This window comes from Garra rufa, chromosome 5 (genome assembly GCF_049309525.1).
Source record: "Garra rufa chromosome 5, GarRuf1.0, whole genome shotgun sequence".
Lineage (NCBI taxonomy): Eukaryota > Metazoa > Chordata > Actinopteri > Cypriniformes > Cyprinidae > Garra > Garra rufa.
This window is the reverse complement of record NC_133365.1, coordinates 40,952,651-40,963,504: the sequence shown is the minus strand read 5'-3', so window position 1 is coordinate 40,963,504 and position 10,854 is coordinate 40,952,651. Positions and strand designations below refer to the sequence as shown.

Below are 10,854 nucleotides of genomic sequence, written 5' to 3'. Positions count from 1 at the left end.
AGTAGGGCTAATGAAAACTCTTAACCAACGTTGCCAGTGTGTAATTTTAATGGTCATTAATCTAATACATACTGACAGATTCTCCCTAGGAGATGTGAGTATATGTTTAATACATGTGAGCGTGTGTGGGGGTGTATTTACCATGGTGGTCTCTGTGATGGAGCCAAAGCTGTTGATAAAAATGTTGCAAGTGACATTTACAGGAGGACCTGAAAAAATGAATTAACAACATAATATGAAACATTAGCATATTTATTTATTAAAAATGTACACCAGCCTAAACCACTTTGCTGGTTTCAACTGGTCTGACCAGCCAGCCTGACAAAAAGTGGCAAAATCTTAATCTTAGGCTGAGTTTTTTCAGCAGGAACAAAATAATATAAAGGGAAACTGAAAGCAGAATGTTATTCAGCCAGTGTTTAATTAGCATTCAGTTGCTCTGTAAATATTTAATTGCAGCATTTTATTTATTGATTTAACGTTCATGACATCAGCGATATATATATATATGGTTTATCAGAGGGGACATTTCCCCCCACACATGCTGACAGCCACATCTCAGAGATGTAAAACAGATATGAAATATAAACGAGCACAGAGACGCCTACAGTCAGAGCGCAAGAGATCATGAGAGAAAAAGAGAGGAAGAAGGAAAAAGTCTAAATAAAAAAAGAAATTCCAGTTTAAAAAAACATAAGAGAATGAGAGGAAAAGACTTATTTAGGTCTGTGGGTTAACATGCACTCGAGCAGACAGCATAGCAAACTAAATGGCCCTGATGCCAGCGGAGAAACTGCCCCTCACAAATCCTCACAGAGGCTGTTGTGACACTTTTTACGGAGAGAAATCTAGCGTGAGCTGACAGCCGTATCCTGCATGTTTCTGAAATCATTCTCGTCGTCTGGGGCTGAAATTCTGTCTCATATTCTGGCGGTTTTCGTCTCTGAACGCCTGTGGGTCTCTCTTGTTGAATGGTCACTGGGAGTCTGTGTAAGGTGAGGGAGGTAAAAAATAGATTGGAGAACCCATGGGGGGGTGGGGGGGTCACATAGTTTAATGAGATCTTATGTTGCTCTGTGTTTTCGGGCCGCAGCACTTTTTCACATGTGAGAATGTAAATATATTCTTTGCTGACCACATCACATTTTTGCAGAGTTCTTGCCAAAACAATCTATGTAAAAGAGATTAAGCTGCAACAGCAGTTTTTACTTACTTCTGTGTTGCTTTATGTGATGTTTAAAAATGACCGCGATATCATTGAAAGAAAAGTAACAGAAGAGAGTGAGAATGAGTGGAGTAATGAGAGAGAGACAGTAGTTGACAAACTCCTGAAATTCTAGAGTTCCAGCCTCATGTGTGTCTGTCTACCAGCAGAATTCAGCGAAAGTATCAAATGGTGAAAGATTTACTGATGTGGTTAAAGAAACAGTTCACCTAAAAATGAAATTTCTGTTCTTGACATGTCCACTGGTGGAGAAGAAACCTGCTAAAAATACTTGAGGGCTGCTGCCCTGAAGGAGTGTCTGTAAAACTTACAGTGCATGTGGATGATTTTGGTATGGTCTATGATTGCTTTTACTATCATTATATAGACAATATGCATGATTACATTTGAAAAAATGCAAATTTGATTTCCAAATTTAAATGTAAACATATACTGTTGATCTAATCAAGCAAAAAAAAAAATTATAAGGTTACAAAAGATTTTTATTTCAAATGAATGCTATTTTTTACCTTTCTATTCATCAGTCTTAAAAAATCTTGCACTCTAAGAAATGCTAAGTGAAATATAGACAAACCTACGGTGGCAGAGAGAGCTCAACGCGCTGCAACTTAAGAAAACGCATGCAAACAGAAAAAAACGACAAATTAAGAAAACATCTTCATCAGTTTGACAACACAGGCGCTGCAAATCCTCGCAATGCAAACACAAATACGGAAACACGCTGCAAACTCAGAAACGCGCTACAAACACAGGAACGTGCTGCAAACACATGAACGCGCTGCAAACACAGGAACGCGCTACAAACACAGGAACGCGCTGCAAACACAGGAACGCGCTGCAAACACAGGAACGCGCTGCAAACACACAAAAGCGCTGCAAACACAGGAACGCGCTGCAAACACACAAAAGCGCTGCAAACACAGGAACGCGCTGCAAACACACAAAAGCGCTGCAAACACAGGAACGTGCTGCAAACACAGGAACGCGCTGCAAACACAGGAACGCGCTGCAAACACAGGAATGCGCTGCAAACACAGGAATGTGCTGCAAACACAGGAATGCGCTGCAAACACAGGACACACTGCAAACACACAAAAGCGCTGCAAACACAGGAACGCGCTGCAAACACACAAAAGCGCTGCAAACACAGGAACGTGCTGCAAACACAGGAACGCGCTGCAAACACAGGAACGCGCTGCAAACACAGGAATGCGCTGCAAACACAGGAATGTGCTGCAAACACAGGAATGCGCTGCAAACACAGGACACACTGCAAACACAGGAACGCACTGCAAACACAGGAACGCACTGCAAACACAGGACACACTGCAAACACAGGAACGCGCTGCAAACACACAAAAGCGCTGCAAACACAGGAACGCGCTGCAAACACACAAAAGCGCTGCAAACACAGGAACGCGCTGCAAACACACAAAAGCGCTGCAAACACAGGAACGTGCTGCAAACACAGGAACGCGCTGCAAACACAGGAACGCGCTGCAAACACAGGAACGCGCTGCAAACACAGGAATGTGCTGCAAACACAGGAATGCGCTGCAAACACAGGACACACTGCAAACACACAAAAGCGCTGCAAACACAGGAACGCGCTGCAAACACACAAAAGCGCTGCAAACACAGGAACGTGCTGCAAACACAGGAACGCGCTGCAAACACAGGAACGCGCTGCAAACACAGGAATGCGCTGCAAACACAGGAATGTGCTGCAAACACAGGAATGCGCTGCAAACACAGGACACACTGCAAACACAGGAACGCACTGCAAACACAGGAACGCACTGCAAACACAGGACACACTGCAAACACAGGAACGCGCTGCAAACACACAAAAGCGCTGCAAACACAGGAACGCGCTGCAAACACACAAAAGCGCTGCAAACACAGGAACGCGCTGCAAACACACAAAAGCGCTGCAAACACAGGAACGCGCTGCAAACACACAAAAGCGCTGCAAACACAGGAACGCGCTGCAAACACACAAAAGCGCTGCAAACAAAAGCGCTGCAAACACAGGAACGCACTGCAAACACAGGACACACTGCAAACACAGGAACGCACTGCAAACACAGGAACGCGCTGCAAACACAGGACACACTGCAAACACAGGAACGCACTGCAAACACAGGACACACTGCAAACACAGGACACACTGCAAACACAGGAATGCGCTGCAAACACACAAAAGCACTGCAAACACAGGAATGCGCTGCAAACACAGGAATGCGCTGCAAACACACAAAAGCACTGCAAACACAGGAACACACTGCAAACACAGGAACGCACTGCAAACACAGGAACGCACTGCAAACACAGGAACGCACTGCCAACACAGGAACGCACTGCAAACACAGGAACGCACTGCAAACACAGGAACGCACTGCCAACACAGGAACGCACTGCAAACACAGGAACGCACTGCAAACACAGGAACGCACTGCCAACACAGGAACGCACTGCAAACACAGGAACGCACTGCAAACACAGGACACACTGCAAACACAGGAACGCACTGCAAACACAGGAACGCGCTGCAAACACAGGACACACTGCAAACACAGGAACGCACTGCAAACACAGGAATGCGCTGCAAACACAGGAACGCACTGCAAACACAGGACACACTGCAAACACAGGAACGCACTGCAAACACAGGAACGCGCTGCAAACACAGGACACACTGCAAACACAGGAACGCACTGCAAACACAGGACACACTGCAAACACAGGAATGCGCTGCAAACACACAAAAGCACTGCAAACACAGGAATGCGCTGCAAACACAGGAATGCGCTGCAAACACACAAAAGCACTGCAAACACACAAAAGCACTGCAAACACAGGAACGCGCTGCAAACACAGGAATGCGCTGCAAGCACACAAAAGCACTGCAAACACACAAAAGCACTGCAAACACAGGAACACGCTGCAAACACAGGAACGTGCTGCAAACACAGGAATGCTCTGCAAACACAGGAATGCGCTGCAAACACACAAAAGCGCTGCAAACACAGAAATGTGCTGCAAACACACAAAAGCGCTGCAAACACACAAAAGCACTGCAAACACAGGAACACGCTGCAAACACAGGAACGCGCTGCAAACACAGGAATGCGCTGCAAACACAGGAATGCGCTGCAAACACACAAAAGCGCTGCAAACACAGAAATGCGCTGCAAACACAGAAATGCGCTGCAAACACACAAAAGCGCTGCAAACACAGGAACGCGCTGCAAATCAGTGACAATGGAGATTGGAATAATGCTTGGAGTAAATATATTTTTGTAATTTTTTGTCATCACAGAAATAAACTTCATTCAAAAATATACAGAAAACAATTATTTGAAATTGCAAATTCATTTTTGACAATGCTATTCATTTAAACATTTTCTGACCATAAACTTTTGAACTGTAGTGTAAGATAGAAATTGGCTGTCAGTGACTTCTTTTGCCTCTTATTTGCATAAGGATGAGCATTTCACAGTTTTTCTGATTCATTCATCACATGCCATTTACTCCAATTTTTGTGAACTTTCTTTAAAGGGCTCCTATGATGCTCTTTTACAAATTCTTTATTGTGTTTTGGGAGTGCACTAGAACATGCTCTCATGCTTGGTGGTTCGAAAAATGCATTATTTTTCACATAATTTACATTATTACAATAGCTTTCTCCCCAGGCTGGCACAAATGGCTCAATTAGTTCCGGGTTTGATGAAGGTCCGCCCTCCGAAAAACAAAATGTGTTGTGATTGTCCCACTGCGTTTCAATTAGCGAACAGCTTACACAACGTTTCAGTCCCGCCACGCTCCTTCCCAAAGCAGCAAGCTAGAATAAAGTGATTCTTACATTTTAGATATGGATATTTTTCTTACAAAAACACATCAGATCGCTAAAGGAGGGTTTTACTGACACTACCAGAGCAGTTCGCGGACACTTTAGTCAATGCTCGCGTTTATACAAGCCACCCTGCGATTCAAATTTCTGCAGGGTTTACGTTGTGACATCATAGCATCCAGAAAACAAACGCTGTACTCTAAAGGAGCCGTTCGTTGTAGTTCTTGAAAAGGGATTTTTTAAAAACTAAATATCTTCCTTTGGAGTGGACTTTGAGATTTGTAACTTTGTAGATGTTTTTTATGCCCAAACATACACACCACACACTGGCTAAAATTCAAAAAGTGGAAAAGCATAATAGGACCCCTTTAATAAAAATGGAACATGTAAATTACGAGCAGATTAGAGTTGTATTCAAACCTTTAAAGTTGGGCCTGATCCGAGCGTCATATCCAGATGTTTTTCCCATTAATTTATCCAGAAAATCAGATGGTGACATGGGCTTCGCTCTGCCGCTGGGCGATTTTAGCTCCTTACTAAACACACACCTGAGAGAGGTAAAAAAAAAAAAAAAACATCAGATCTACACTTTTAAACTTTTTGTTTAAATTCTGGTTTTGTTAGCAACCAGATTTCCCTCCACAATTTACAGTACCTTATGAAAGTAAAAAAAAAAAAAAAAAATGAAATAAGTACATAGCATAAGTATTCACCCTTGTCTATAAGCCACTCTTGCTGTGTGCTGAGGGTCATTGTCCTGTTGATGAACCTTCTGCCCAGTCTGAGGATCTAAATGTTCTGAATTAGGTTTTCATTAAGGCTATCTCAATATTTTGGTTCACTGAGCTTTTATTTTACTCTGATGAGTAAAGTGCCTGGTTTCCTTTAAATATGATGCTTGAAATTTAGGTTCATCAGACCAGAGAATTTTGTTTCTCACAAATTCCAAGCATGTTTTCATGTGTCTTGACTGAGGAGAGGATTGAGTCTTCCCATAAAGCCCAGATCGGTGAAATGTTGCAGTAATGTTTGTCTTTCTGTAAGTTTCTCCCATCTGCATATATAATCATGGAGCTCAACTAGAGTGACCATCAGGTACTTGGTCACCACTCTAGCCAAGGCCCTTCTCAGTTTGGCCAGCTTTAGGAATAGTCGTGGTTGTTTCATTAAGGGTAACAGAGACTACATGCTTCTGTGAACTTTCAATGCAGCAATATTTTGAACTCTTCCCCAGATGTGTGGCTTGATCCAATCCTGTCTCTGAGCTCTACAGGCAGTTTTCTTTTAGCTCAATGCTTGGTTTTTGCTCTGATATGCATTTTCAGCTGTTAGAACGTTTATTAAGTGTGTGTCTTTCCAGATCATACCCATTCAATTGAATTTTCCACAGGTTAACTTCACTTAAAGTGTAGTAACATCTACAAGCAATATGAATGCTCCTAAGCTAAATTTCAACTGTCCCAGATAAGGGTATGAATACTTATGCAATGGAATAATTTAAGTTTATTTTTAATGAATTTGCCATTATGGTGTATGGAGTGTATATTGATGTGGGGAAAAAGTCATTTGAAGCAGTTTAACATAAGGCAGCAACATAACAAAAAGAAAAAAATGAAGGAGTATGAATACTTCCCCATTGCACTGGAAATTGAACGAATGGCACTCTTTGCATTAATTTATTCCTCTCTGACTTGAGAAACTTTAAAATTAAAATTTGAATTTTGAATGACCAGAATTACATTGTAGGCTTTTGGACAGTATATGTGCATGGTGTATTAATAATTATGCTCTCTATGAGCTCCTTCAGTTGTTCATTTTAACATTCACTGCTGCCAAAAGCCTTTATTATCATTTCATTATTGACTGAATGATTTGGCAATCATGTACGGCAAATTAAAAAATCAATGGTAGAGGGAAATCTAGCTGCTAACAAAATACCTGAGAAGTCTACTTAAAACTTTTAATAAGGCTTTAAATGAGCATATCAGAACATCTGTCCCATGTTTTATTAAAACCCCTTCCCCACCTGACACATCCTGTCTGTTTCTCTGTGTGGCTGCAGTAAAAAATAAGATAGCAGTGACATCTTTATTGCCTTGGACCTAATTGCAGGTTGTTGTAGGTGTTAATATTTTATTAAAAAAGAGTTAAGTAGAAGCCCAAGTAAAGAAAAGGACAGCACTTTCTCTCACACCCTTTGAATCTAGTTCCATATTTAGAGAAATTTTCTGGTCCAGTTCCTCTTCAATTTTCTTGTCTGTTTGAGAGCAGAACTGTGGCAAATTTGATTTGTGAAAGTATAAAGTCTGTTTCCCACAGCGCACAGGGAATAGAAATAAGACACAGAGTGAACACATCCTCAGGTGAGTCTTACAAGCCCTTATTGTCATTCCAAAGAAACGTCTTGTTCCACACAGGACAATCATAGTTCAATCTCATTATGTGAACTTCAATAAATCTGCAATTTCAGTAACAGTGAAAATGACTTCAGACAGAGCTGTCTCTATGTGTCAGCCTCATACTTCAGAGACCCAGATACATAAAGCCAACAAACACACACACAAACACACACACACCGAAACATAAGAACGCTCTCCGGGATTAAAATAAACCTATCACCCATGAAGACTACTGAACTGAACACATAAGCCAAATACTGACGACTGAGGACACAAAAGCAAACAAGTATGGAAATTCAAACATTAGAGAAGAAACGGGTCATTTTAAGCAATTACACACACAAGCACCTGAGTTCATCTGAAGACACTTCAAACTATATTTGGACTTTCACAAACAACCTACAAGTGTTTTAATGACTTAAATGATGACACCACTGAGAAATGATGCCACACCTGTGTGAAAAACTCACCTGGTGACCCCTTCGAACATCCACCAAACCAGTAAGAGCTCCAGCAGGATCCTCCAGAACAGAGAAAACATCCTTTCACTGTTCAGCTGCTCTTGTTTCACTCCCTGGTGTCCTGTGGCTAAATCTCAGTAAGCAGATGTGTTTTGGAGGGGCAGGACGCCCATTCCGATGCACTCTGGTCTCTCCTCCACTGCCATCTGACTGAGCACCGCATCCTGAGACGGGCACACTAAGAGATGTGTGTGTGTGTGTGTGTGTGTGTATGTGTGTGTATGTGTGTGTGTAAAGGGGGTCTTCTGCTTTTTCTTTCTCTCTGGCCACATGCTAGCTCGAGGTGCAGTTCTACCATAGAGAAGAGAGAAGGCAACAGGGCGTAAGATGCGTTTAAACGCTTTTATCAGAATAAACAACTGTGACACGACTCTACCTGAGGGGCTCCAGATCCACATCCCAAGACGCACTGCAGCACAGGATAAACATCCATTCATCCATCCATTCATCCACCTCTTCTGATATCTGCATTCTTGGGTAAATTTGGTAGATGACACCTAAATGGTTCCTGTTATTTAACATCAAAAATTTAGGTTCAACATTCAGATTTTAAGAACTTCTATATTTATATTTTAGTTCTGTGACTGGTCCCTTTTTTCAGAATTTTCCACCACTTTTAATCACCTTTGTGTCTTACAGTTCATTTCAATAGTCCTGTGAGTTTTTTTTTTAAACTAACACATAATGCATTTACTTTTCAACTTTTAATATTTTATAATGTAACTTACTCCTGTGATTTCCTTCAGAAATCTTTTTAATATGTTTATGTTCAATAAACAATTCTAATTATCAACTATTATGCTAAATGTTGCTAAAAACATCATCATGCATTTTAAGAACAAAACAATGACTCAAAAACCAGTCATAAGGGTCAATTTTTGTTACATTGAGATTAATACATCATCAGAAAGCTGAATAGATAAGCTTTCAATTGATGTATGGTTGTTAGGTTAGAACAATATTTGCCCGAGATACAACTACTTTAAAAATCTGGGATCTTGAGTGCCAAAAATAAATAAATACTGAGAAAATCGCCTTTAAAGTTGTCCAAATGAAGTTCTTAGCTATGCATATTACTAATGCAAATAAAGTTTTGATATATTTACAGTAGGAAATTTACAGAATATCTTCATGGAACATGATTTTTACTTAATATCCTAATGATTTTGGGCATAAAAGAAAAATCCATAATTTTGACCCATACAATTTTAAGTTGGCTACTGTTACAAATATACCTGTGCTACTTAAGATTGGTTTTGCAGTCCAGGGGCACAGATGTGACCCTGGACCACAAAACCAGTCATAAGGTTAAATTTTACAAAACTGAGATGTATACATCATATGGAAGCTCAATAAATAAGATTTCTATTGATGTATGGTTTGTTATGATAGGACAATATTTGGTCGAGATACATCTATTTGAAAATCTGGAATATGAGGGTGCAAAAAAATCAAAATACTGAGAAAATCACCATTAAAGTTGTCCAAATTAGGTTCTTAACAATGCATATTACTAATCAAAAATTAAGTTTTGATATATTTACAGTAGGAATTTTACAAAGAATCATCATGGAACATGATCTTTACTTAATTTCCTAATGATTTTTGGCATAAAAGAAAAATCAAAAATTTTCACCCATGCAATGTATTTTTGGCTATTGCTACAAATACACCCCAGCGACTTAAGACTGGTTTTGTGGTCCAGGGTCACATATATCATCAATTTTTTCAGGATTTACAGAATATTTATATGTATATAAATCTTTTGTAACATTGTAAATTTCTCTCTCTTTATATACAGTATAGATATAAATTCTTGACAATTTGTTTTTGAGAGCAAAATGTACAGCATCTCTCTGTTTCCATCATTTTCCCCCATTATACTGCTTTTCATGAACCGCCATCTGTATAGGAGAAACACGTGGAATAAAAAAGAGAGAGAAAAATAAGACGAGAATATAGTTAGAGTGGGTGTAAGAAAAACAACTGAAAGAATGAAATCCGACTGAGCTCTATCTGTGTGTTGAGTCACAGTGGATAACTAGGCCAGTGTTAATTTTAATGTATCTTCACCCTAGAGTGAACCAAACTAAAGAATAACAGACCCAGTTTTTCTCTGAAATCACACACACTCAGCGCTCATGTCGATGATGTGGTAAAACATCGCCTTGACCTCAGAAGGAATTAGAGCAAATGCCTAAACCACACCACACACACACAATTTTGCTCTCAGCTAACGTAATTATCCAAGACCCTCCAACCACACATACAAACACATCACTGATTTCTATTCATTAACATGCCTGAAAACAGAATTATTAATTAATGAATCGTAAAATCTGAAACAACACAAACACACATGTGCTTCTATTTGTCAGTCTCCACAGAGGTTAAAGGTACTCAGGCATTCTCATCTGAGAATTGCTGGCTGACTCGATTAACTGGCGGGGAAGCAGACATTATTTGTGTGTGTGTGTAGGCCTATGTATGTACGGGTCAGTGACATCCACCCTGTTCATATGCTTTAGAGAATATCACAGTCCTGAGGAAGTTTATCTTGGAAACATCTGATCTTGTTTATGTGGACAGATTTAGTCTGTATCCTGATGTTTCTACAACTCGGTCATTGCAATTTACCAAAAATACAAATACCCTTGCAAACAAACAACAAAGTTCGCTTATAAAAAAAATTAAAAATTTGGTGTGCCAAATATTTTGTTTTCAGACGTGTCATCAATCTGCCATATTGGCGGCATTGACATAAACAATGCCACTAAACCAAACTAAACTCACATATTTTGATGATTATTGCTGCTCAATTTAGTCAATTGAAGGAGAAGATTGCAAAAAAGCTGA

At 40.1% G+C, this 10,854-nt stretch overlaps 1 protein-coding gene across 1 annotated transcript in view; it reads right to left on the bottom strand.

The window, feature by feature from the left end:
• glra4b (glycine receptor, alpha 4b) overlaps positions 1 to 8,104 on the bottom strand; it is a 19,417-nt gene extending 11,313 nt beyond the window's left edge. Inside the window, exons 1-3 of the mRNA XM_073840551.1 lie at positions 7,948 to 8,104; positions 5,499 to 5,626; positions 142 to 209 (exon numbers count right to left, since the gene is read on the bottom strand). Of these exons, the coding sequence (XP_073696652.1) occupies positions 142 to 209; positions 5,499 to 5,626; positions 7,948 to 8,018 (267 nt within the window). The 5' untranslated portion in view covers positions 8,019 to 8,104. The remainder of the gene's footprint in view (positions 1 to 141; positions 210 to 5,498; positions 5,627 to 7,947) is intronic.
• Positions 8,105 to 10,854: the final 2,750 nt, after the last annotated feature.